This window comes from Archocentrus centrarchus, chromosome 12, assembly GCF_007364275.1.
Source record: "Archocentrus centrarchus isolate MPI-CPG fArcCen1 chromosome 12, fArcCen1, whole genome shotgun sequence".
Classification (NCBI taxonomy): Eukaryota; Metazoa; Chordata; class Actinopteri; order Cichliformes; family Cichlidae; genus Archocentrus; species Archocentrus centrarchus.
The window spans coordinates 1,864,869-1,892,492 of NC_044357.1; the positions used below are offsets into that span (position 1 = coordinate 1,864,869).

Genomic DNA, 27,624 nt, shown 5'->3' on the forward strand with positions numbered 1-27,624 from the left:
TCTTCTTTCTGTGACAGGTGAACACACCTGTCAGAACACAAGATCCAACACACATATTTACGTATTATATCTTCTTACAGCTGTCTTTCAGATTCCTAGTGTACATATTTATTAATGCAAATTATTAATGTGCAATGTCAGTCTTACTATTACTCTTCTTTACCTACATTTATATATATTATTTATTTTGTTTTTATCAGTGTTGTATATGTATAGTTTTGCACTCTGTGTCTGTGGCACTTCTACTCTCACTTTGTTGTTTATTTAGTGTAGACTGTACTATTTTCTTGCTGCTGTAACATAATAATTTCCCTTGCAGGATTAATAGAGTATCTATCTATCTATCTATCTATCTATCTATCTATCTATCTATCTATCTATCTATCTATCTATCTATCTAAAGATAATACAGCTATTCTATTCTAATGTATTTTTATTACTTATGTTCTGTACTTTCATGCAATTATAAAAAAGGGCAGTAAGGTATACCCCCCTGTTTTCATAATGTTAATATCATTATTTCATAATGTTGTAATATCCTGTGATTCCAAAGGTTAAGATTTTACAATTTTAATATTTCCCCAGTAAATTTTGGTTCACTGCTTGCTTCAAATTAAAATAAAAACAGTGAAATAATAAAAAGATAAAAGTAACTGAAACTAAAGTGGAACAAAAAATATTCCTACTTTGCTTCTATTTCTGATTAATGTCGAGATTCCCGTTTAATAAAAAAGAAGAGGGGAAAAGGAAGAAGACGACGAAGAAGAAACAATTTCCATCGTCACTTCCTATCGAGACCTGGTCGGGTCACGTGATGTGGTATTAGCTCGATGACTCTGCTATGTTTATCGTTTGCGGCAACGTTGAAGAAATGCTGATTTTCACGCTTTTATCAATTTACTGTCACCGAGGGAAGCCGCGCGGCGGCTCAGAGACCCGCTTTTATTGGCGCTGCGCGAAGAGGTTGACTTCGAAAACGGACGCTGTAGGCCTACACGTCACGTGACCGGCATGCGGCGGAGCGTTTGATAAAAAGATGGCGTGAGCGCGACGGAGCGGATAGGACAACAAGCCCCGAACTGCTGAGCGCCGCCGATCGCGAGCTGCAGCGGCCGTTCAACCGTGAGGTGAGCGACATCGTGGTGGGAGCGGTTTGTTTCAACGCTAGCTCAACTTCTTGGTCAAGTAAACGTCAGAATTGTAATGTTGTGGTGATAGTTGAAGGATAAATTTCAAGTTCTCGATTTGAAACCAGCGGTTAGCTGATCTCAGCGCTCCTCGTTGCTAATGTTAGCTAGCAAAAGCCGTGACACAGTGGGTGAGAGCACAGTCAACATCAAAACAATGCGAGTGGGTCGGTAGCGTGCTTTTCTTTCGTTAGCTGTTGTGTAGGAGATTAGGAAGGGCAGGCTGCTGGAAATGGACGAAGGTAGTATTTTTAAAAACTCAAGCGTGCTGAGAAAAACTTGCTAACGTCATTTATCAGTAACTCGTTATCAACTTCAAGCAGCGCCGACGTAACAAGCTAGCTAAAGCTCTGTAATACGATGCGGCGATAACAAAGTATCCATAAAGGTTTGGACCCACTGAGAGATAAAGTTAAACTGAGGGAAACAAACAAATACCAAACATTGCTAGGAGCGAGAATCTACAGGAGGGACTGACATATGGACGTAAGCAAGTCTCCGTGGTTACCGTTAATAACATTGAACCATAGCGGCTGTAGCCTTTCTTTATGAATTTTGTGGATGGGTAGAACTTAGCGTTAGGTTACCCTCTGGTTTGACAACATTTTACCGTTCTGACTTGTTACTGAAATGAATGTGAAACTGGCTTTCAGTTTCAGCGGCTTAGCTTTCGGTCATTGAGCAAGCTAGCATATAGCGTAGCTGTGTCACCCTGGTATAACCAGGCCAGTTTGACTGGTGCGACTGTGCAAAACCACGGTTAGCTAGTGCAGACGGTGTTAATGTTTTAAGCAAAAGATAAATATTAGAGATAATGTACGATCATACATGACGTTGTTGTCTGCATGAACAGTAGGGCTATGAACCACCTGTGCTAACGAGGAAAGAGAAGCTCCGTTAATTCAAAGAGAGCAGGAAGTTGAAAGAGGGCATTGCAAACACGTGTCTTGTTTTGGGTCACTTTGGAACGAGTCTTTGGACCACACGGGTGTGTAGACGTCGCTGTAGTACACAGTCAACTTTAATTCCTGTGTTGTTACTCTTACCAATGACTGAATTTAAGCATGTCGAGTCAGCATCGATAAGAACTTTGGGATTCTTTTGCCTCTTTCGATCTTATAGCAGTTGAGAGTTTATACATCCACATATCTTACATTAGATTAAAACTACAGTTGCGGAGTTAAGTTTAACGTCAAAAGTTTGGTATTTTATACTGAATGTAAAACATCATTTTTCATTGGAAAACATGGCTTTGAATTTTATATTACTTTGGTTGTTTTGTACCACGTGTGTTATACATGTGGGTCTTTGTATTTCTGCAATCGCTGTGTGTGTGTGTGTGTGTGTGTGTGTGTGTGTGTGTGTGTGTGTGTGTGTGTGTGTGTGTGTGTGTGTGTTTTCCTACATGCGATTTTTGGTCACTGTTTTCTAAGCTATCCCCATTGTATGTCTTACTACTGTAGATGACATGCAAGGATGTGTATTGAATATTATTGGTGTGCTTTTGATGTTAGAAATATTTGTTTAAGCAGAGCTTATTTTTTTCTAATGTGTTTTAATGCAAACTATAGATTAAAAGTAGCTTTGTATGGAGAAGGGATGCACCTTATATGATGTGGAAAGTTTTAATTTGACTGAAAATAGCATTCACTTTTAAATTCAGAACTGAGTTTTCTGTCTGCATGGAGTTAAGTTTCTTTTTCATCCCAGAGTGGGATGTCTTGTCATGTTTTCTCTTTGCTGAGTGACTCAATTTTTAGGACTGCAGATGGTGATCAGTTTTACTAATAATTAATATTTGACTGTTTGTATTGGCTGGTTTATATGCTGTGAAAAATACAGATGACACTTACCTAATACCTGATAAAAGGTCTTCAGATTACTTGTTTTTGGAGGGATTTATTTTACTTTCACATACAACAAGTTGAGACTCGAAATCATCACATTTGAGAGACTGGAACCTGAACCTTTTTGGTGTTTTGTTCGTGCCGTTATTGAGCTTGTAGATAATAAGCACTCTACATGGAAGATTGTTCTATAAGGCTGTATTAATGTTTGTCTTGCAGATGGATCCCGGACAGGATTTACTTCTCGCTGCTCTCAGTGAGAGTGGAATTTGCCCAAATGATATTGGCATATTTGATGTTGATTCTCAGGATGTTGCACAGCCCTCAACAACCCAGCAAGTAAGATGATCCTTAGTTTGTGTTCTTATGGAGAAGTTACTCTACAGTCAGCTATATATATATGTTAATGTTATATTTTGATTTCCTACAGTCTATCTCCATCAGTGCCCTGGATGTTGGTGTTGGTGTGGGGACAGATCCAGTGGAAGTTGTTCGACCTGAACCTCCAACTGCAGTCCCCATTGTTACCATCAGGGTGAGATTACTGAGCAATATCTTCCCCTCATTTAGGGACGCACTGGTATTTTTCAGCTGATGTTTTTGCGGTATGGATTAAAATCTACTGTATTCATTTTCACCAGCACAAACCTCAGCCATCAACCACCACGTTTGTCTTAAATCAGCTGAATCAGTTGCCGCCACTGGGAGCTGTTGTGACCAAACAGTCAGCTAATAACCCTGTCAAGCATACCATAACTGTCACCAAGGTGGTCCACGTGGCTAATTCAGCCCTGCGAGGTTCATCAACCCCCTCTCCCATGAGTATTCCCCCTTCCGCATCCACATTAGTGCCTTCTAACAGAGATCAGGTGAGTTTATGGAGCTTATATTTTAATAGTTAAGTAGTTTGGTGAGTGGAAAAGTATTTTTAGTTGGTTACAATAATCATGCCAATCTCAGCAGATTCAGTTGAAAGACCTCCTTCGGACCGGCAATGTGAAGAGCACTGGTCTTAAGGGCAACAGTCTGATGGAGCTCATGAAGCTGAAGCCTCCACCTGACATTGCTCCACCAGTAGCAACTGCAACAGCTACAGGTCCAGGTGAGTTATTAAGTAACTGGTTATGTCAAAGACCTGGCACTCAAAGGGTGCCAGACATAGTTGTCCCATCCTGTCCCCATATGAACTGCTGAAAAGACAAACATATGACTCAAACATGTTGTGATGATTTATATGTACAGTAGAGGTTTATAGCAGTTGCAAGTGTGTGGTGGCAAGCATGTTCACTCATTATCATAATTAACACTTGGGGTAAAAGTTCACTTTTATGCTTGGCTTGCTTTACCCATAACATGAATTGGCTTTTGTTCAACAGTCTTGGTGGGAGGAACCTGAGATGTTCATTTTGCAATCTTGAGTGTTTAATAAAGCTGTAATATCTTGTAGAAGTCTAACACACAGGGGAAAAAATGTATTTTGGGAAAAGTCAAAACAAAAAAATGTTTTTTAATCTGGTTTGACAAATGAATCTATACATGCATTCAGGGCTCTAGCTAGCAGCTGATTGCCTGGCGCTGTGCCAGGCTGAGAATTTCAGCTGTTAGCTATTGGAATGGATCGCTATCACCATAGTTTGAAAGTGGGTGAGACCATTAGAGCTAGCAAGCCGTCGTCGGGGACAGAGGAACACCCTCATATGTTATCCTATCTTCCCATAAACTATCTCTTGTCCACATTTCATAACTGTTATAGTTTAGGGATATCTTTCTGATTTTAAGCGCTCCCTCAAAAAGTATAAATCATCCAAGTGGCATTGATCATACCAGTAACAGTTTTGTGGTGTGTTGTGTTTCAGGTGAATTGAACAATGGGATCAAGAAAGAAGTTTTGGGTAAAGATGCTGCCCGGATCTGGATTAATGATGACATTAAACTACAAACCTTTCCACATTCTCTGGTAAGTGTTGCCATTTTAAAGCAGGACAATTATGCTAATTTTCAGCTTTGTAATTCTTTTTGGTCTTATTGAGCCTTGGTGTACAGTTTAAAAGCAGGAGAACATTGTGATATTGTGAGCATGTGACTCTCTATGCACAGAAACCTCCAGTGGTGAGGGAAGAGGATGAGCCTGAGGAGGAAGAGGAGGATGAGCTGGGTCATGCCGAGACGTATGCAGAGTACATGCCACAGAAATGTAAGCATTACAATTGTGCCGTTAGCGGATAAACCAGGTTTATTGTTATAACCTCCTGAGACCTTACTTCCTCTGTAGTGGTCACAAAAAAGTTAAATTAAAATGTACACCCCCCCCCCCCCCCCCCCCAAAATCAGCCTTCAGGAGGATAAACATTATTATTTTTGCAGCTGTTAAGAATCAGATATGCTTATTAATAATGAGCCTTGTTTGTCACTAAGCAAGGAGCTCAAGCTGAATGAACTAGACTGTGCAGTAACAGCAGTGTACTGCATCACCCTTAATCAGTACTACTCCATCAACTCAAACAAGAAGCAGCCTGCTGCTGCTTCTTCCTCTGACCACTTGGTTTTGTCACTGCAGTAAAGATTGGCCTGAGGCACCCCGATCCTGTGGTGGAGACCAGTTCTCTGTCCAGCGTGAGCCCTCCAGATGTGTGGTACAGACTGTCCATCCCAGAGGAAGTCATTGATCGGGGCTGCCTGTCTGCACTGCAGCTAGAAGCTATCACGTATGCAGCTCAGGTAATCACTGGAAATCAACTGACTATACAATGACTTTTTTTTTTATTTACAATAAAAAAAAAAACAAGACAAAAAATTACATATCTGGTTTTAGATAGATTCAACTTTATTGTCATTGCTTAGTACATGCACAAGTACAAGGCAACAAAATGCAGTTTATAGAGTCATACTTGATTTTCTTTGCTAAATCCTGCTTCATTGCCCAAATCCTTTGCTCATAAATTTTTTTGACCTGTTTCACTTTAAACAGTATCTGTGACTCTTCTCTCTTTTGCCCAAACTTGCTATTTGAAAACAGTTTACACTATTTTATTTCATGACCTTTTGCTGCACTGCGCTTGTTGTGTGTGTGTGTGTGTTTTGTTTTTTTTCTGAGCCCTTTGCTACTCCCTACCTTGAAAACCAAATTTTCTTATCTCACTGTACCACAGCAACATGAGACATTCCTCCCTAACGGCGATCGAGCTGCCTATTTGATTGGCGATGGAGCTGGTGTGGGGAAAGGCCGGACGATTGCGGGGATCATCTACGAGAATTACCTCCTGGGCAGGAAGAGGTCGCTTTGGTAAGCCATAATATTTGCCACAGTGGTTTACAGATAATTGACTTTAAAATAAAACCCAACAATGTTCCCTGTATATTATCTTTCTTATTTTCAGGTTTAGTGTCTCAAATGATTTGAAGTATGATGCTGAAAGGGATCTAAGAGACATTGGAGCCAAGAACATCCAGGTTAATTCACTGAACAAGGTACCACACTTTTAATGATGCGCCCGATAATTTCAAATGTTTGCTCACTGATATGACATTAATACACTTTTCTATTTTTAAGTTCAAATATGGCAAAATCTCTTCGAAACACAATGGGAGTGTGAAGAAGGGTGTCATCTTCGCCACCTACTCCTCTTTGATAGGAGAGAGCCAATCAGGAGGGAAATATAAGACCAGATTTGAACAGCTTCTCCACTGGTGTGGAGAAGACTTTGATGGAGTTGTATCCTTTTGGAGAAAGTTTTATTTATTTATAAGTTGCATGAAATGTTGATTACACTATTTTTGAGTAAATTATTTAGTAGTTATATTTAAAGCTATATAAAAAAGATAAATATGAGGACTTTCCTTAACAAAGTCTCCTGTAGATTGTCTATGATGAGTGTCATAAAGCCAAAAACGTGTGTCCGATTGGATCCTCCAAGCCTACAAAAACTGGGCTTGCAGTGTTGGAGCTGCAGAACAAACTCCCAAAGGCTCGTGTGGTGTACGCAAGTGCTACAGGTTTGTCAACAACACAAGCATAATTTTATTCATTAATAGATTGGCAGTCTTCACTCATGTGGCAATGTGTGCAAATATTAAATATTGTTTTAAAACAAATCCCTATGTAGGTGCCTCTGAGCCACGAAACATGGCCTACATGAACCGACTGGGCATATGGGGCCACAAAACGCCTTTCAGAGAATTTGGGGACTTTATCCAAGCTGTTGAGCGCAGGTAAGTTTTTACACTTGCAGAAGAAACTGTAGACTTGTAACTCTTTGTAAACCTGTGTCAGAGTTCCCACAGATCAGTATAAAGTCTGAAATTAAGATCAGTCATACAGGGTCTTTCTAGAAATTTTGCTGTAAGATTAATTTTGTATGTATGTATTTTTTTCTGTTACCAGTTTGTACTTTTTTTGTTTTTTGTTAACGGGTGAAGTTACATGGGCCAATGTTCTAAATGATTCTAATCTAATAGAATAATTGGAGTCCTCTTCTACTTTTCCATTGGCAACTTCATAGCATGTCATTTTCCACTCAATTTCAGAGGTGTTGGTGCCATGGAGATTGTAGCTATGGACATGAAGCTGAGAGGGATGTACATTGCAAGACAGTTGAGTTTTACAGGTGTGACTTTCAAGATTGAGGAAGTTCCCCTGACTCAGCAATACATCAACATGTACAACAAATCTGTCAGACTGGTAAGCATCTAAAATGACATCACTTTAATTCTTCCATTTGTGCTTGCAGTAATTTTATTTCAATCTTGTCTCCTGCTTCTCCCAGTGGGTGAGTGCACGTGAGAAGTTCCAGCAGGCTGCAAACCTCATGGATGCAGAGCAGCGCATGAAGAAGTCCATGTGGGGTCAGTTCTGGTCTGCCCACCAAAGGTTCTTTAAGTATCTTTGCATTGCCTCCAAAGTCCGCCGAGTGGTTCAGCTGGCCAGAGAAGAGGTCCAGAACGGAAAGGTACGAGCGTTTTTGAATCGTGACGGTGTGGTTAATGGTGATGTTGCTGCCCTCCATAGTCAGTTGGAACAAGTTCTGGATATTTAAAGTACAGTACAGTGCCAGTTAACTCTTGGGTCTAAGATGTTATGTAGCCTCCCACCATTAGCTGGTGATGCAGCCCCTCTCTCTGTGACAGGAAGTTGTAAACAAGCAAGATGGAAAGTAGGATAGATGCCAGGCATGTGCACGAACCAGGTTCTGCAGTGCTTTGCACCAGAAAATGGGTAAATTTATGTAGGCTGTGTCAGCTGGAGCAAAATGTATCCACTTTCTGCAGGACCTTAACCTGCAAGGCTTTTTGTACTAGCACTGCTAAAGTTAGGCACATTTGGCAAACGTGTGTGTGTGTGTGTGTGTCACAAAGTGCCACACATAGTGGAGTTTAAAACTTTTACATAATCCAAATTTTGGACGTTTTGTTTGTGTGACTGAAGAGATCCATCAAGACATCTGCTCAGTGTTTTGACCTGAAGCAGTATCAATAAATGTCAAGTGTAGGTTACTCCACATTAAAAATGCAAAAGGGCAGCTTTAGGTTGTCAGTGACGTTATGAAAGATGGCTTAATAAGTGGTGGATGTCCAGCCCCTACTCCTAAACAACCAATCAAGAGCCAAACAGGAGAACATTACAGAATTTTCCAATAGATTTCGGTGCAGGATTCACACACAATGACTCTGGCAATATGTCATCAAAAAAAAACACACACTAACTGAAAGGGAAAACTGTTGCCCTCAAAGAGTCCACCTATGGCCTGAAATGTGAAAATAATACCTTAATATAGCAAAATATAATACTTAGTAACTAAGGGTGTTAACAAATGCATTTAGCTAGTTCTAAGTATTAGCTACATTACAACATAAGGGCTCCTGCAAACATAACTACATCACTCACAATAATGATAATAGTTACATAATGTCAAAATTCTTTTGTTTTCATTTGCAGAATTCAATTTGATTGAGTTAATTATCATTTTACTCTGTTTTAACACTTGAAAAAATGTCTAGTCTTTATCCATACATTGTTTTGTGGTACACTAAGACATACGTGTGCAGAACGTTATCTCACAGTTTTCCCATTCTTCATACCGATACACGTTTCTTATCATATGTTTACTTTTTCAGTTAAGCAGCTTATGAAAATGTAGCTGTAGGTTATTTCCCCTGTTGTTAGTGCGTGCCACCACCCTGCTGCTCTTAGGTGTTTTTCAGTTTTTGCCAGGGGATGGAATTGAATTGTTTTCCCCTCTGATGTGGGAGAAACTAAAATACACACTGTCTTGATGGCAGCTTCACAGAGAATTGAATGGAGTGGGATGTAATGGGAATTGGGAATAACATTAGGGAACAAAGCCCTGGTCACTAATTTTAATAGTAATTTCCAGTATAAAGTTATACTGTTCTGGTTGTTTGTCTCCTAAATGAGAGGAGGGGTGAAAAAACTAACCAGCTTTTTCCTTTGCAGTGTGTAGTGATTGGTCTTCAGTCCACTGGTGAAGCAAGAACACTGGAGGCCTTGGAGGAAGGAGGGGGAGAACTCAATGACTTTGTGTCAACTGCAAAGTACGGACTGACTAAAAATGATAGCTCTGTCACAATATGAGCAGAATTTTGTGTGTGTCACTGCAGTCATGTGATAAAATGTTTGTTGTAGAGGTGTGCTGCAGTCCTTGATTGAGAAGCACTTCCCAGCTCCAGACAGACAGAAGCTTTACAGCCTGCTGGGTATCGACCTCTCAGCAAAGAAGACCCCCTCTCCCAATGACAGAGCAGCAGAGCAGGAACAGAAGGGCAAGAAGAGGAAAGGTAATAAATCATAAAAGTACCCCTAATGGCTAAATCTCAGCAGAGAGATGGTTCCTATGATTCACATTGTGCTTTTGTGTCATCCTTATCTCATCCTGTCTCTCCAGGTTCGGAGGTTAAAAAGCAGCAGAAAAAGCGTCCCCGAAAGCACGGCGGTCTGTCAGGAACGAGCTCGGAGGAGAGCCAGTCAGAGGAGTCGGACAGAGACTCTGGCAGAGACTGTGACAGCGATGACAGCTTCAAATCAGTCAGCTCAGCAGACGAAGATGACGATTTCAACCCATTCAGAGACGAGTCTGACGACGATGATGAAGATGGTGAGGATACTGGGGGTGGCTGGATGTCAATTTAAAGCATTTTAAAGTGAATTAGAGCAAATCATTGTTTTCCTCTTTCTAGATCCATGGCTTATCAGGAAGGAACCAAAGAAAGGGAAGGAGAAGAAGAAAAAGAAAAAGAGGAGGAAGAGTATTGATCCAGATTCGATTCAAAGTGCCTTGTTGGCCTCGGGGGTTTTTACCACCAGGCCTGCTTTCACTGCCTCAGTTAATCCTCCCAGCACGCCTGCTACAGGTGAGCATGTTCCAGCATGGCAAAGTAAACTTATAATACCCTGACTGAGGTTTTGGGGCGTTAATGAATGGTGTGTCTTTCCTCATCAGTTAAAGCAGACAGTGAGGACAGCTGCCTAACAAGTCAGGACTCAGTGGAACTTGCCCAGAAAATGAAGAGAGAGCTGCTGGAAAAACTGGAGCGGCTGGCTGAGGATCTACCTCCCAACACTCTGGATGAGCTCATAGATGAACTGGGAGGGCCGGAAAATGTAGCTGAGGTATAAATAATGATAATTGTATGTGGGCTTGGTTTTTCCCAGTTTCTGTTTTTAAAATCTGGATCATTCTTTATGAATAACTTTTCCGAGTCTTTTATTGTGCTTCAGATGACTGGCCGCAAAGGTCGCGTGGTCAGTAACGACGATGGCAGCATCACCTACGAGTCTCGCTCCGAGCTGGACGTCCCTGTGGAAATACTCAATCTCACTGAGAAGCAGAGGTTCATGGATGGAGAGAAGGTAAAGACAAAATTTGGTGTGCAGGACTTGCTTCTTCTTGTCTAAATTTGTTTAAAAGTTTGTTATACTACTTTGTTATAATTTTCTGTAGCTATAGGTGGGATTGTGATGACGTGTGCTGATTTAACATGCAGCATGCTACAGTGAAACTAATGCATAATGGTTAGAAATGGATGTGGTTTATGCTGGCATTGAAGAACCTAGCAGGAGTAAGGTCAGTGCTGGGTCAGGCACTGTAGTTATTCTCCTTCAGTGCACTGGCTGAGAACAACCTGTGTTGACAGAACTTTGTCCTTTTATTAACTTAAAGCTTCAGTGATATGGATTACATGTTGTACATTTTACTCAGATCACCATAGGAGAGCGCTCAGCTTGTATGGTTATGTATTCCAAGGTGGATGCATTTTAATTTTATGTCCTCCTTTTGGAAGTTCTTTTTCTTTTTAATTTCTATCATCAGTTAGAAATCTGTAAAATCAGTTTATCCTGTCATGTAGCTGATTTCCATGTGTGCTTGAAATTTATTGCCTTTAGTCTGTTGTTGAAATGAACTAACAGGGTTAAGCTGCAGCACACTCTCCTTGTGGCTTGTGGTTGACTTATATGTATTTATAAATTGAGGAATCAATGCTGCTAACTGCACTTTTGTGCCCGAAGTGTAACATTCAGTCGTCTGTTCCTTCACACAGAACATAGCCATCATCTCAGAAGCAGCCAGCTCGGGTATATCCCTGCAGGCTGACCGTCGAGTGAAGAACCAGCGGCGGAGGGTCCACATGACACTAGAGCTGCCCTGGAGCGCAGACAGAGCTATACAGCAGTTCGGTCAGTAGATATTACTCCTTGGAGCTGTCGGCATATGATTTTAAAATTTCTTTCTTGTGTCAGACTGCAACTTGTTGAGTTTAAAATGAATAATAAAAAGGTATGTAACAAAATTACTGTTCTGTTCTTAAACACAGGGAGAACTCACAGGTCAAATCAGGTCACCGCTCCGGAGTATGTCTTCCTCATATCAGAGCTCGCAGGAGAGCAGAGATTTGCATCCATTGTTGCCAAAAGACTAGAAAGTCTGGTGAGGATGCTTATGTCTTATTTCATTGTGGTGTAGAGACATTTATATTCGTACATTGACTTCATTTGTGTTCGTTCTTTGTAACAGGGTGCTCTCACTCACGGTGACAGAAGAGCAACAGAAACTCGAGATCTGAGCAGGTTTAATTTTGACAATAAAGTAAGAACAGAAAGCACTTCTCTGAGAGGATGTCTTATTGTGTTTATGCCGGTGACTCACTCGCGTTGCTCTCCTGCAGTATGGCAGAAACGCTCTGGAAATTGTGATGAAGTCCATCGTAAAGCTCGATACTCCATTAGTGTCTCCACCCTCTGACTTTAAAGGGGATTTCTTCAAAGGTATGACTCATACTGTATTAACCAAGGACAGGGGTTATCTATTCTATTTCTGCAGTCTATTTGCAGTATGTGTAGTTCACTCTGTAGATGTTGGTATATTTGTTGCATGCCTTTGTTTTGTTTTTGTGTTTTTTAAAATCAATAATTTGGACATTATCTGCCTTTTTCCTTCTATAGAAATCCAAAGTGGATTAGTAGGTGTGGGCCTCATAAATTTGGAGGACAGATCTGGCACACTATCACTAGACAAAGGTGACACAAAATTGTGAATTAGAAAGAGAATCTCAGTTGTTTTCATTTTAAGACTTTTTGGAAACCGTTCAAATCAACCCGTGCTTTGTCGATGCTGCAGACTACAACAACATCGGGAAGTTTCTCAACCGTATTTTGGGCATGGAGGTCCATCAGCAGAATGCTTTGTTCCAGTACTTTTCTGACACGCTAGCAGCAGTGATTCAGGAAGCAAAGAAGAACGGCAAATACGACATGGGTATTCTTGGTAAGATTATTCAACTACTTTTACAAATGGCAAAGCAAAAGGTCATCTTTTTTTTATAATGAAAAATTATTCAGAGCTTTATTTATTTATTTTGCTTGGATGTTAAATTTGACTGTTGCGTATTTCTGTCTTCTTGTATAGATTTGGGCTCTGGTGACGAGAAAGTGAAGAAGGTGGACTGCAGGAAATTTCTAACACCAGGCTACACTACATCAGGACATGTTGAGCTCTACACTGTAAGTCTATATACTCATAGGAGGAGACATGTCGTTTAAAAAAAAAAATAAAAATCCAAAAGCTGTTAAAAACCTTATGTGAAAAGATCTGTAAACTTCTTAAGCTTTTTCATCAGTTTTGACTGGTAATTGATTTGACTGGTATTATTCCATCCCAACAACAGTACCTGACTTTATATGTCTTGGTTCACAGGTAAGTGTGGAGAGGGGAATGTCATGGGAAGAAGCCACGCATGCTTGGGCGGAACAGAACGGACCAGATGATGGTTTCTATGTGCAGGTATGGAAAATGGTCGAGAGGATCTCAGTGTTTGGGATTTCACAAACGCAACAACCACCTGATGTGAGCAGAGTTAGGCGGAGTGTAAAGGAGTAAATAACTGCACGTAATAAACGTTAAGGAAATCTGTTTTAGAATATCAGATTTTTAAATCACCAAATATTGGTATTGGTCTTAAAAATCCTATATCTGTCAGTCTCTAGTAATTTGAAAGTTATCTCTTTTAGTACAAAAAGAATTTATCTTCAGCTTTTTCTAGTAGCTAGTTGTGCATCTCAGTTCATTCCTTATTGATCATTTAGCTCAAGCAGCTATGTTGTTTTCTGTGGCCTGGCGTCTAAGTCCTAATCAGAACTGGTTAACTCATACACATGTATGAGAGCAGTGCAGTGACGTGTGTGTGTGTGTGTGTGTGCGCGCTGTTTTATTTCCAGATGAGAAACAACAAAAAAACATCCATCCTTGTTAAAGAGGTGAACACCAAGAAGAGGCTGTTCCTGGTGTACAGGCCCAACACAGGCCGGCAGGTCAAACTGGAGACGTATGCAGACATCAAGAAAAAGTTTAAAAAGGTCAGCTGACATCCTTTCAGTTAAACTGTGATGAGAAGAAGGCAGACTATTTTATGTGATGAATCATAAATGTTTTGTTCTCCCTGTTCTAGGTCTTGTCAGAAGATGCCAAGCAGCACTGGACTGACCAGTACAGGTCTTCAGAGAAAATATGCTCTCACGCATACTGGTATGTGCACTTCAGATCTGCATGTTGCTTTCTTTGCAGTCTGTTATTTCCATCTAATCCCACATTCAGTGATGCTGTCAGAAACTCTTCAGCAGAGCACCCGATGCAGATTCATCAGTGAAAACAGTGCCAGTATTTAGAAATGGACTAACATACTTTTTGCTTTTTTTTTTTGTCCTGATTTACATAAAGAACATAAAGCCAGGACATCGGCAGCTTCAACCTTTGATGCTACCATCACTCTGTGGTCCTGCTGTTGTAAACCTCTTTGTGTTATTCTGCCATCAGGCGCGGTAACTGTAAGAAAGCGTCAGTGGGTCTGCATTGTGAAGTTGGTCTTCGGTGCAGGACGTACTACGTTCTGTGTGGTTCAGTGCTCAGTGTGTGGAATGAGCTGGAGGAAGTGCTCACCCCGGTCAGTGGAACCAACGTAAAGGTGCAGATTGTCCGGCTCAGAACGGAAGATGGGCAGAGGATAGTTGGTAAGTTTAAGTGACTGTTGTCTTAAAGGAAGAGTTTGTGTTTTAGAAGCTAGGTCTCATGTCTTGGTAGGGGTTAGGGTCTCTGCAACACCTGCCTTTTATGTTGTGTACCATCTTATTCATAACACAGACATCTAACACGGCATTCCAGCACTTAAGAGTTCCTGTTTTTTCCTCTCTCTCTTTTTTTAAACAGGGCTGATCATTCCAGCGAACTGTGTGTCTCCATTAATAAACAAGCTCTCAACATCGGACCAGTGCCAGCAGCTGGCTGTGCAGGAGCAGCAGAAGCGGCAGCAGCTTCACCCTCAGAGTCTGAGCCACACACCCAATACATAGTCTGGGGGCTTTAATCTCATCTCCACCCCTCAAGTTCACATCCCACTCTGTAGGGATCTCTGCACTGCGGGCTCCAGGACCACTGTTCCTTGTGCACAACCCTCATTGTCTCTGAGGGTCAGAGGTGTGGCAACAACCTGTGGTGACTCTCGGATGTAAAGCAGTGGTTGTAAAGAGAAATTTTCTTTCTTTTCTGTCTGTTTTTTTTTTTTTTTTTTTCTTTTTTCAAGAATTGTCATCTCCACAGACTCTTCCTTTCACCTGGAGATATTTGACAGGTGATGTATTTTCCTCTGACATTCAGAGTGAGAAGATTTGTGATACGAGAGCATGTTGATCTGAATTATCCACTCCTCACCCATACTTCAACCTGTTTTATCCCAAAACCCACCTCAGTATGAAGCAAGGACTTTTTGTGGTCTGGACCAAAAGTAGATGGGTCAGAATCTACGGTCCTTCATAGTCTGTGAAAAGTCTCAGTTGGGCATTTATTGCTTAACTACAGTCCCATATTAATGTATGATAGAGACTCATTATACTAGATGTTATTCAGCACTACTGTAGTGTAATTATCAGTTCTTTTGAAGTAGACAAAGTGATGCAGTTTACTGCAGGAAACCTTTTTTTTTCCTGATACACTGTAGCTGTCATATATGCTCATGGGGCAGCAAAGACCAAATGTCATTATTGTCAGGATCCACTTGCATCTAAAATCAGGCCAATATTTATTTATTAATATATATTTTTTTTTTTTTAGCCCATCTGTTTTTCACACAGGTCTCAAATTCCTCAAGTTCCTTGGTTTTGTTTTATATCTGACTTGATGATTTTGTTCCTCTTTGTCCACGTTGGAACCTGATCAGCCAGGTATTTGTGAACGTGCCTTTGTGTGTGTACACAGAGCTGCTGCAGTCCGACACCTTTACAAAGAAGTGATTTGGTTATCTTAGCATCAGTCCTCTGAGTTCTTTTTATAGTGTATCAAAATGTTTCACTGACATAATACTGAATATTAAAGCAATCTGGGGAGCTAAATATTGATCCATCCTTTTATAATTTAGCATTTATTACTTAAAATTGAGACGTTTGATAAATGATTTTTTTGGCCTATATTGTAGCTACAAACAGATGGCGTTAAGAGTAGTCAGCATTTTATCTCCTATGAGAGCATTTAACATTTGCTATACAGTGTTTCCCTTTACTAATAGTTACTTTAAGGGGCAGGCGCTGAGAAACTTGATCATAAATTACTAAAAAATGCAGCAGACACTGCACTGAAATGAAACAATGGCACATGAGTTGGGTAAAGATACCATTTTGGTTTCATTATTTTAATTTATTTTTACCTTCTCTGGCTTCAGTTTGGGGGGGAGACCACTCCCACAAATCAGTGGTAGTGGAAACACTGTAATAGTTGTGTTCCAAGTGCCCACTGTGGACTAACGTGCTAAACAGTTGAAGCGACATTACAGGGTTGTTAAATGTTTATGTAATGCTTAACATGCTTAAACTTTGGCAATAGAGGAATTTAAGTCAAATGTTGGGGACAAAAAAAAATTTGTCCCCATAAAATGTGGTGTTTAAAAAGTTGCACGCCTTTCTAGACCATTATAATAGCTTTATTTCTTGACTTGGTCTTTAGCTGGCTGCTGTTCAAAGAGGAAAAAAAAAAAAAAAAGGCAAGGCATTTCTGAAAAATTGTGAAATCCACCGTTTTTAGTTTAAGGTTTCGAAGCGGTCTGCATCACTCTGCCCCTCTGTGTTTTCTTTCTTTTTTTTATGTAAAACCGCTCAGGGGTTAAACTCATAGGAAGACCCAAACACAAGAGTTTTACAGTGTATCTCAAATGCATGATTAGAACTCAGTGATCCTTGGACATCTTTGCTCAGTACAGTTGCTCTGTGTTTATTAGCTGTATTTACAGCTTGCATGTTTCAAACATGTCTCTCCAGTTCCTCTGCTTACTTGAGCGGAGTTGTAATTCAGATCTGTTGTACAGTTCACCTTTTCTGTTGAGCATTTACCACCTCAGTCATATGTTCCATGATACTAGACCTGCCCTGGAAGGGACAGACTAAAGTCTGAGCTGTCCCAGTGGTGATAATTAAACAGGATGTTTTGAATCCCACCCTAAACCTGTGGAGTGATTACTGTTAGGTGAAATAAGAAAGAACAAGTCTTTGTATCATTTGTACAGTTTGTAAAATTATTCAAACTGAAATTGTTCATGCAGCACATGTTTATTTTTTTTCTTTTGCTCTCTAATTGGAAGTATCATTTTAACTTGAATGTGCACCATGTACAGGCCAACAACTCATGTTATTTTATCTTTTGGGCTGCTGCTGACTTGGAAACATTGTTTTTGAATGCTGACAAAATGTCACTGCAGATTGGCTCATCTGAAGTCGAAACACTTGAAGGACACCCCCCCCCCCCCTTTCATTATTGCACGAGTTGCACTACTGACTAGAGTTGTACAAAAGTTCAAAGTTACCTGTATATGAGTGAGTGCAATGCTCAATAAAGCTTGGTATACTTCTACATTGTTGTGTGTTATAGTACAGAAAAGTCACTAGATTACAGCAGGGAATTTTCGGAGTGATCAGAATTGAATTATTCCAGAAAAATTAGTTTATCATTTATTTAAAAAAAACAAACTGCAACTAAAGGTATGATATAACTCTAATGATTTTTTTTTTTTTTTATTTAAAAATGTTTATTTGTACTTAAAGTACAGCTGGCATTATAGTGAATAAGTATATTAAAAAAAAAATCATTGTGTACATTAGTTATAGTGTGTGCAGTCTATGAGAGCATTTATTATAGAAGTATTACATTAGACTAGGTGTTGCTAATAAACTGGCAACTAAGTCTAAAATGCCATTCCATATGATTCCCATACTAATATTTTTATTGGCAAGTTAAAACAAAGCTCACTGAACACACAATCTTGTTGAAATACTCCCGTAAGTGATGAAACAATCCTCCAGCTCTTTAAAATGTCAAACTAAGTAAATCATTTGTCTGCAAAAGAACAGAAAAGCCCTCTCAGCCTTAAACTTTTTATGATTGTTTTATTGATGATGACCTTCCACTGCTCGCATCGTGCCAAAATTACAATTACCCTGATTAGGAGCATTTATTTTGAGATGAACTCAGACGGTGCATTTCCCCCCTCTGTTTTGTGCTCCTTTGTTGGGGGGGGTGGGTGTGGGGGGCAGAGTGGGTAAGGGTCTGGGTCATGACCCCGAGAGCCACGATTGGACCAAACCTTTGCTTTTGTGTGTCCAACCATGTGGCCAAGGGTACTCATGGGACACAAAGCGCCGAAATCACTCCTGAGCTCATGTTTAAAATCTGAAGAAGACCACGTCTCCAAAATAAGAGCGAATGCTTCCAACTTCATTTACTTTTCTTTTTTGCTTAAAAGCAGCCTTATATCAGTAGTAATGGATGCGCCCCCGCAGACAAAGACTGGTACGCTCGTTTTCTTTCATACTTTACCTAAACAAAAGTATTTCATTGTATTAAAACATACAGCTGAGTGTGAAGTTTAACCTCAAATTACACGTATCCACGTCCAGTTGCTTAATTCTACTTTTAAAGTCCGGTGTCTTCTTTATAATGTGGTGTAAAAATATCACTTTAAAACATCTAAACGCTTATCACGTTTAAACACGTTTCTTTAAACAAAAAGTGTTTTAAAAGTGTAATGAAAGTAAACCCGGGGATAAACGTTGGCAGATACGTTTAAAATGCGCGTTAAAGCGTGCGCGAATTTGGTCGCTTTATGGTGAAAATGTGCTTTTTAAGCGTTTTCTTGATAATCCGCAGTGGATAGTAGCACTGTTAAAAAAGCACAGTGGGTGTCAATATAAAGTGACGGCCATATTTGCCGGTGCCGCTGTTGTAAACAAAAAGTGAGAGACAGACGCTTCACTGAATTTCGGGTCATTTTTATTTCTTTAATTTACAATGTCTTTGGGAATGTCTTACAAACCCAATGTCCATCAACACATTCCGGGAACTTCTGGGAACCAGGGTAAGGAAAAAACGGGGGAGAAAATCAAAGTATCCGTCTGTTAAATCGAGTGTTAAATTCGGGGTCTCGGAGAATACCTGGAGAAAGACCGTGTCTGTAGTTTTTGTCCAGTTATATATATAGGGTCAGATCCTGGGAGCTAGGCTAATTCATATCCGCCATTATTACTAATGTAAAAGAGCGCCATCCGCGATACAAGTCGGCGGAGAAACACGGTGGGGATGTGAAAGGAGACGGCGGCGGTTCCTACAGTGTCGTTATCCGTCGTCCGGGGTCGCGGTCCCGCCGGGTGGGTGCCGTTACACGGTGACAAAAATGTATCACTTATGTCTTCTTGAGCCAGCCTTGTTCCGTTTCCTCCATGATGCTCCTCGGTCGGAGCTGCCGATTGATCTGCCTCGAATTTTTTATGTCTCTTCGAGGACATCTCGTGTTGGAGGGTGAATATTACAGGCGAACAAAGCGGCAGGGGAGCGGTGATTATGGAGGGTGCATGCGGTGGAGGAAGTATTCAGAACCCCACTTTCATTGTCTTATCAGGGGGGGAAAAAAAATCTGCTCAAAGTAAAATGTAGCTGTTATACAGAGAAATGCATGAAAGATTATTGGGAATAATTTAAAAACTGTAAAAAAAAAAAAAAAAAAAATAGGATTTGTCTTTTTAAGTCAAACTACTGTTGGTGTGCAAATTTGGTGTGTGTGGATATTTGTTAAAATGTAACTCAGAATTTGTTTTAGTGACAAGGAAATCATTTCTATTTTACCACATAAATACAATGCAAAATTAATTTTCTCTTTAATGTGGCCCTAATATTCCCCTGAGTGATATTTTTTTTATTAGATTGTTAACATTGATGCTTCTGTGCTTTGGCAGAATTTTATTATTCCAGCTGAAAATACTTTTAGAGGTTCAGACTCCTATAAAAGGTGGCCAGTTAAATCTGAAGGTCATTCTGTGGTTTAAACTTCAATTTCATCACCCACCCATTTTCATAAGACCAAAGGTGTACTATCCTTCAAAAAAGAAGTACATTTTATAGCTTTATATGCTGCTGGTTTGCCTAATCTTTAATAGTATTGCCTAATTTATTAGTAGACTTATATTAATCTACAGTAATGTGCAAATTCTTGAGCAACCCTTCATTTGTTTTTGTTTTGCAAGGAAAATGGGAAATAGATGCAGAGGTTTATCAAAACGTGCAAACATAAATGGAAACACAGTAGATGAGGCAAAAACAGAGTTTGTACAATTGTAACAAGCTTGAAAGTCAATATTTGGTATGATCACCTTTATTCTTCACCACAGCAAGGCAAACTTTCCTGTAATGGTTTTTTTCCAAAGCTCTTCTCTGGATGCTGGCTGCCATTTTTCCATTCTCTCTCTGGGCTCAGGGGAGGCCATGACTGATGGTGTTCCAATGTATTTTTCTATCCAGGTGGGCTTGTACTGCAGTGGCAGTGTGTTTGGGATCATTCCCATGCTGAAAAATGAAGCCGTTGTCAAACACTTTCCAGTGGTATTGCAATATCGGACGGTACTTTTTTGCATTCACAGTCCACTGACAAGATCCCCAACACCCCTGGCTGAAATGCAGCCCCAGACCATGACAGAGGCTTCACCGTGTTTTATAGATGGCTGCAGGCAATCACTGTGGTACATCTTTCCTGACTTCTGCTGTACGCAATGACTTGAACCAAAAACTTGACAGACCTAATGCCAGTGATTTTTCGGTCCAGTTCTTGTATAACTACCTCAGCCTTTGTTCCCCTGTTTCCTTTCCTTAAGCATGGCTTCTTGACAGCCACCCTTCCACTGATTTATTTCTGATGAGGCAGTAGGTAGGTGGATCCAGATGCATGTGTCCCGTGACAGATCTTTGCTGTCATTTTTTTCTATTTAAGGACATGACTTTCAGATACTGCTCATCTGCTGTAGATAGATCTTTAGGTCTGTCACTTCTTTTATCCTCCACTTGTCCAGTATATGCCAAGTTTTCAGCTCTTTAGGAATCAGCATGTTGGTGCAAATATACTGTTTTATGCCCGTCAGACTGTGTTATCTTTAACATTTTTTTTGTAGAGTCAACTAAAGAAATGGAAATAAATAATGTGCTTTTGCAACAGGCTGCTAGTAACAAAGTGCCTAAAGATACAATTTTTAAATTGATTCTTTGCTAAGTTGTCTGTTATTTGTAGCCACAACACTGGTTTCTTTGCCTTTCTTATGCTTAAATGAGTCATAGATCAATGGTGGCTTAACAAAGAAAAGGAAAATTCCTACAAGGACTGGACTGAAAATGAGTGAAATACCAGCCAATACCAAAGAAACTTTGAAAGACCCTCAGAGAACTATGGCTCAAGATCACTCAAGTCTAGCTTCTTGGAAGCAAAACTTAAAGAAATGAGGGGTTGCTTGAGACTTTTGCTCAGTACTGCAAATCCGTAGAGTAATTAGTAAGTAGAGCTTTAAAATAAGTAGTTGTCCTTTAGACAAAGCCCTGTTTGCTGTAGGTATCTCTGCTAGAAAGAGAGTTGGATGATTGCTCTTAATGTGCAGCAAAGTTCACAAGAATTTGGACAAATTTAAACCTGGCGGCAAACAAAGCAAGCAGTTAATTCAACAGCTTTGTCTCTGTGTACAGCAGCAGCTGAATTGATCTCTTTTCTTCATGTTTGAGGTGGTTGAATGGGTGGTTTGACAAAGGGTTTGATTGCGATTACAGTAACAACCACTGCTGCTGTTGACTCTAGAAAATCATTTCCTTTCACTCCACCTGGACTCGCTGTCTTGTGGTGCTGCCTCTTTGCTGTTTGCTCTGTGTCAGAGAGGAGAGGCTTCAGCTCCACTGTAAACTACACCTGTGAGAAGAACAAATGTACTTGGACTGAATGTTGTAGAATATTTTAATCCTTCTAAAAGAAACATTTTGAAGTTTATGCATCTTTTTTTTTTTTAGACGGTGATGTGAAACTGTCAAGCCCGGCACCATCAGCATCACCTTCCTGTTGTTTCACACACCACAATGAGCATGCTTCCTTTGTGAAAATGCTGACTATAAGAAAAAAATGCTTAAGGAGTAAATATTTTCCTATTTTTATATATAAGAAATGGTGATTTTTTTTTTTTTTTTTTTTTTTTTTTTTTTAATTAATAATCTGGTTGTTGTTATGTGAGACTAGATAAAACTGTCATTTCCCCCCATTAGCCTACACTTTAGCATTTTGAGGACCGTTTAGACTCTCATGCTGGTAAATAAATATGTCTGATTTCTTAGTTGAAGTATTGATATGGATGGTTTTTGATTTGTTCACAGTTGGAAACCTTCAGTCTCCCTCAGCAGCCAACCTGGCCACGCTGCAGTCCTACAGGCCCCTTCTGAGCGACTATGGACCTCCTTCTCTGGGATTCTCACAGGTAGCTCCTAATCTGAATACATACCTGATTTTCACAGATAGTTTTTAACCCAGCTTTTTCATATTTGGTCGAATTTCAAAAGAGCAGAGGCTGAAATACTCAGCGTAGTTCTTAAACCCTGTGTCCTACATTTTTACACAGTTTTGTCTAAAACTGGAGATTACTGCATTAATTAATTCATATTAAATGTTACAGTCCAGGTTTCAACATAATCTATATTTAAAATGGCAATAAAAGTCCTTCATCAGTCCATCTACTGTTGGTCTTTTACTCAGCGACAGCACAACTCAGTTATGAAGATATTAAAATATAAGCTGTCTGCATGCACATGAACTGCTAGATATTTAAGTTCCTAGCAATGATATCTACAGTGTGCAGGAGTGAGTCTCAAGTCTAAATTATGGTTACTTATTTTTCTTACATATTTATATTGGTATACATTTAGAATATGAAATGTAAATCTGCTAGCTAATTATGCTGTATTTTTATAGATTGTGAATCCAGTCTGGGATCTTTCTGTATGGAGTTTGCATGTTGTAAGTGGGTTCTCTCTGGGTATTTGAGCTTCCTCCCACAGCCCAAAGACATGCAGTTAGTGGGGTTAGGTTAATGAGTGATTGGTGATCGGCCATGGGTGGGGAATATGAGTGTGAATGGTTGTCTGTCTCTCTGTGTTAGCCCTGCTATAGACTGGGGACCTATCCAGGGTGTTCCCTGCCGCTTGCCCTCTAGCATGCCAGTGACTCTGAACTGGAGAAGCGGAAGAAAATGCATGGATGGATATTCCTATAGCTTAAGTTTGCTGATCATCCATCCATCCATCCATCCGGGGGGCACACCAAGGCGTTCCCAGGCCAGCCAAGAAATATAATCTCTCCAGCGTGTCCTGGGTCTGTCCTCGGGCCTCCTCCCGGTAGAACATGCCTGAAACACCTCACCCAAGAGGAGGCAGGAGGAGGAGGCATCTTAGTCAGGTTACCAAACCACCTCAACTGGCTCCTTTCGATGTAGAGGAGTATCAGCTCCCGAATGACTGCACTCCTCACCCTATCTCTAAGGGACAGGCCAGTCACCCTTAGGGGGAAGCTCATTTCCGCTGCTTGTATCTGTGATCTTGTTCTTTCTGTCACTACCCAAAGCTCGTGCCCATAGATAGTTAGACTGGTAAATCGAAAGCTCCGCATCACTGCAGACGCAGCCACAATTCATCTCCCCTCACTCATGCACAAGAACCCCGAGATACTTAAACGTCTCCACTTGGGGTAGCAACTCGTCCCTGAGCTGGAGTGGGCACTCCACCGTTTTCCAGGTGAGAACCGTGGCCTTAGACTTAGAGGTGCTAATTCTCATACTAGCTGGTTCACACTCAGCTGTGAACCATTCCAGTGCGAACTGGAGGGCACCACCTGATGAAGCCAACAGGATCGCATCATCCGCAAAAAGCAGAGATGAGATTCTGAGACCACCAAGGTGGAAGCCTTATTCCTAGAAATTCTGTCCATAAAAATTATGAACAGCATCAGTGACAAAGGGCAGCCCTGGTGGAGTCCAACACCCACAGGAAACAAGGCCAACTTATTGCCGGCAATGCGGACCAAGCTCTTGCTGTGGTTGTATAGGGACTGAATGTCCTGCAACAATGGGCCAGACACCCCATACTCCCACAGCATCCCCCAAAGGATACCTCGAGGGACACGGTCGAATGCTCTCTCCCAAGTCCACAAAACACATGTAGACTGGAAGGGCAAACTCCCACACACACACAATTATCCTCGAGAGGATGAAGAGCTGGTCCAGAGCTAAGTTTGCTGTATAGAAAATAATTAAATTGTCTGTTTTGTTTTTCTTGTTTTGTGGCCAGTAACAATATATAAGGGGTCAGTAAAAGTCCAATGTGCTGGCCTGCTGTCCCAGTGGGGTAGAAGTGTCATATTGAGAACTGCGGTGATGTCTGTCCTAGCTTGATTTCTTTTTCTGGAATTGTGTATGGACAGTAAGGTGCTAAGTTAGGAACTGGAAAAAAAACAATTACTGGAAGGTAGGATTAAAAAAAATAGGCAGGGTCTTTAGGCTTTCCATGCCCTAGATTGGTGACTCGTTTGATTTTTCAGGTTACCTGTTAAAAACAAAAAATAGGGATTTTAAGCAGTGTTGTCTGCATGGACTGATATAGTAACATGACTATATCTGTTTCTGCTGTAGTGCTGGGAAAGCTTTAGCAATATATTCCTTTCCAGCTAGCTTTGAAAACCTAATTTCAAATGTAAATGTGATTGCTAATCACTGTCTTCAGGTTTGTCTTCTTGATAAACTCAGAAGAACAAATAATAAAAAAAAAGCATGATTAACAACCAAACACCACGAGGGTCATGACCTCACTCTAATTTTTGGTTAACAGTTAAAGAACAAGCATCAAACTGTAGTGTGCAGATAGGGTTTTGCTTTGCAAACCAGAAACCAGTCTAAATGTACTGAGCCTGACTGATGTTTGCTTAAACTTCAGGGCTCTACTGGCAGCCAAGTGCCTCAGAACAAATATGCAGAGCTGCTGGCCATCATCGAAGAGCTTGGAAAGGAGATCAGACCCACGTACGCTGGAAGTAAGAGTGCAATGGAGCGACTGAAAAGAGGTAACCTTGATATGCAGAACAATACAAAAGCAGTGCACATGCATAAACATTTATCAGTCTAAATGTGTATTTGTTCTCCTTCAAAGGGATAATCCATGCCAGGGGGCTGGTGCGTGAATGCTTGGCTGAGACGGAGAGAAATGCAAGGTCCTAGCTAAAAACACACATTCCTCCCTGCAAGAAGAACTACCTTTCATGAGGAAAACATAAAACTTGCATGGCGTTTCCTTTGCAAGGAGGAAGTAAATGAACAAAGGATGGAACAGCAAGCTCCTTGAGAGAGAGAAAAAAATTACAGTAATGCAATTTGTGACTCCTGAGGGTTCTGGAGGATCATTTCAATCATTTGTGGGTTATTGGAATTAAAATGAGAGGATAACGTGTTTTTTATGCCCCATTTTTGGGATCATAGTTTTGACTTCATATTTAAAGCATTGGTTTATGCATGCAAATGGGCCCATGGGTTTATTGTAGACACAGCATGGTGTGTGCAGGTGTAGATGGAGGGGACTTTTTTTTTTTTTCATTTTGTTTTACTTTTTTTTTTTTTTGATAGTGATTGGTCTGTTTTTCAGACCCCAATAACACCTGGATAAGTGAGGGAGGGACAGAGATGTGCCAAATCTGTTGAGGTTGGTTTTGGTATCAAAGGGAGGGAAAAAAGGAAAATGCTGTTAACTTGCATCTTTGTATGTATTTATTACTCAGTGTAATAAATTGTATTTTCAATATAGTTGTCACTGTGATTCATTGTTTTCTGGTTTTAAAAAGCACATTACTTTTGCCATGGCCTATTAATTAATTACGTTCGGTCTATTTATAAATCATTACCTCTTAGCAGTGTTACAGTGATACAACTCTTTGAGGGATCAGTAAACCATTTTGGGCCTGACTGAAATGCACTGTTTCGACAAAAGTATTCACTTGTTTTATCTGAACTTGAGTGACATCCCATTCTCAATCCACTGGGTTTAATATGTTGTTGGTCCACCCTTTGCAGCTATGACAGCTTCAACTCTTCTTGGAAGGCTTTCCACAAGGTTTAGGAGTGTTTATGGGAAATTTTTGATCATTCTTCCAGAAGCGCATTTGTGAGGTCAGACACTGATGTTGGACGAGAAGGCCTGGCTCACAGTCTCCGCTCTAATTCATCCCAAAGGTGTTCTGTTGGCTTGAGGTCAGGATGCAGGCCAGTCAAGTTCTTGCACACCAAACTCGCTCAACCATGTCTTTATGGACCTGCTTTGTGCACTGGTCCCACAAAGTTGGGAGCATGACATTGTCCAAAATGTGTTGGTATGCTGAAGCATTAAGAGTTCCTTTCACTGGAACTAAGGGGCCAAGTCCAACTCCTGAAAAACAACCCCACACCATAATCCCCCACCCCACCAAACTTTACACTTGGCACAATGCAGTCAGACAAGTACCGTTCTCCTGACAACCACCAAACCCAGACTCGTCCATCGGATTGACAGACTGAGAAGGGTGATTTGTCAGATTTGTCACTCCAGAGAACACGTCTCCACTGCTCTAGAGTCCAGTGGCAGTGTGCTTTACACCACTGCATCCAGCACTTTGCATTGTGCTTGGTGATGTAAGGCTTGGACGCAGCTGCTCAGCCATGGAAACCCATTCCATGAAGTGCTCTATGCACTGTTGTTTAGCTAATCTGAAGGCCACATGAAACTTGGAGGTATGTATTGAGTGACTCTGCAGACAGGTGATATTCGCTGACCCCTCTCTCTGATTTTCTTTGGCCTACCACTTTGTGGCTGAGTTGCTGGAGTTCCCAATTGCTTCCACTTTGTTATACTACCACTAAAGGTTGACTGTGGAATATTTTGTTAAAAAAGTTTGATAAAATTTCATGAGTGGACTTGTTGCACAGGTGGCATCCTATCACTACCACTCTGGAATTCACTGAGCTCTTGAGAGTGAACCATTCTGTCATAAGTGTTTGTAGAAGCAGTCTGCATGCCTAGGTGCTTGGTTTATACACCTGTGGCCATGGAAGTGACTGGAATACCTGAATTCAATGATTCAGATGGGTGAGTGAATACTTTTGGCAATATAGTGTAACTTGACAACAACAGCCCCTGATGGCTCTCAAAGGATGAATACTACTTGGTGAAACCTTTGTTGCCACCAACATTTTGACTTTTGTGATTGAGTGAACATTTTGTCAAATGCATTATAAATTATTTTTTAATCTACTTTGGAATAAAGCAGACTTATCCAATGCCAAAAAAAAAGGAGAAAAATAGTTTTCTTTCAGGCCTCATGACTGACAGACTGACAAAGGATGCTAATGTATAACATTCACAAATTATCATTTGCATGTCATACAAGATTTAGTTATTTCCAGTCCCTGTACAACTATAGTGAGAGTTTAGTTTGCATTGCCAGCAAAACCTCAGACTTGAGTGGCTGAGTTTTTGCTGACCTTTGTCAAAGATTGTGTTCATAAATTTTATGGACAGAATTTCTAGGCACAACCAAGGGCCGGTGGCTGGAGAGTTTGGTGTTCTCAGAATCTCGCCCCAGCTCTTTTGCAACTAATGTGGTTCTCTTGGCTTCAGGTGGTGATCTCCGGCTTGCACTTGGGTGGTTTGCAGCTGATTGTGCAGAAGTTGGGATTTGAATTAGTA

General features: G+C 40.6%; 2 protein-coding genes across 8 annotated transcripts; both read left to right on the forward strand.

Moving 5' to 3' along the window:
- The first annotated feature begins 804 nt into the window (after positions 1–804).
- sbno1 (strawberry notch homolog 1 (Drosophila)) lies at positions 805–16,596 on the forward strand. Of its 5 annotated transcripts, none has more exons than XM_030742398.1 (33): positions 805–1,127; positions 3,254–3,373; positions 3,465–3,569; positions 3,676–3,903; positions 3,995–4,136; positions 4,891–4,991; positions 5,132–5,228; positions 5,592–5,752; positions 6,184–6,317; positions 6,412–6,502; positions 6,585–6,746; positions 6,892–7,027; positions 7,138–7,243; positions 7,559–7,712; positions 7,798–7,980; positions 9,486–9,583; positions 9,675–9,826; positions 9,934–10,143; positions 10,226–10,399; positions 10,489–10,658; positions 10,767–10,898; positions 11,588–11,723; positions 11,861–11,973; positions 12,061–12,132; positions 12,212–12,311; positions 12,489–12,563; positions 12,664–12,810; positions 12,952–13,046; positions 13,240–13,326; positions 13,761–13,898; positions 13,991–14,067; positions 14,356–14,549; positions 14,746–16,596. In XM_030742398.1, exons 2-33 carry the CDS (start codon positions 3,254–3,256, stop codon positions 14,886–14,888), a joined length of 4,233 nt encoding a protein of 1,410 aa, XP_030598258.1. In that variant the 5' UTR covers positions 805–1,127; the 3' UTR covers positions 14,889–16,596. The 5 variants fall into 5 exon arrangements, with proteins under 5 accessions (XP_030598258.1, XP_030598262.1, XP_030598261.1 ...); XM_030742402.1 differs by having other exon boundaries at positions 3,998–4,136; XM_030742401.1 differs by lacking the exon at positions 805–1,127 and adding an exon at positions 1,173–1,191.
- A 1,592-nt stretch (positions 16,597–18,188) lies between these two features.
- cdk2ap1 (cyclin dependent kinase 2 associated protein 1) lies at positions 18,189–25,705 on the forward strand. 3 transcript variants are annotated; one of them, XM_030742821.1, is made up of 4 exons: positions 18,189–18,366; positions 22,246–22,346; positions 24,850–24,976; positions 25,063–25,705. In XM_030742821.1, exons 1-4 carry the CDS (start codon positions 18,201–18,203, stop codon positions 25,128–25,130), a joined length of 462 nt encoding a protein of 153 aa, XP_030598681.1. In that variant the 5' UTR covers positions 18,189–18,200; the 3' UTR covers positions 25,131–25,705. The 3 variants fall into 3 exon arrangements, with proteins under 3 accessions (XP_030598681.1, XP_030598682.1, XP_030598683.1); XM_030742822.1 differs by lacking the exon at positions 18,189–18,366 and adding an exon at positions 18,773–18,931; XM_030742823.1 differs by lacking the exon at positions 18,189–18,366 and adding an exon at positions 21,686–22,008.
- The last annotated feature ends 1,919 nt before the right edge of the window (positions 25,706–27,624 follow it).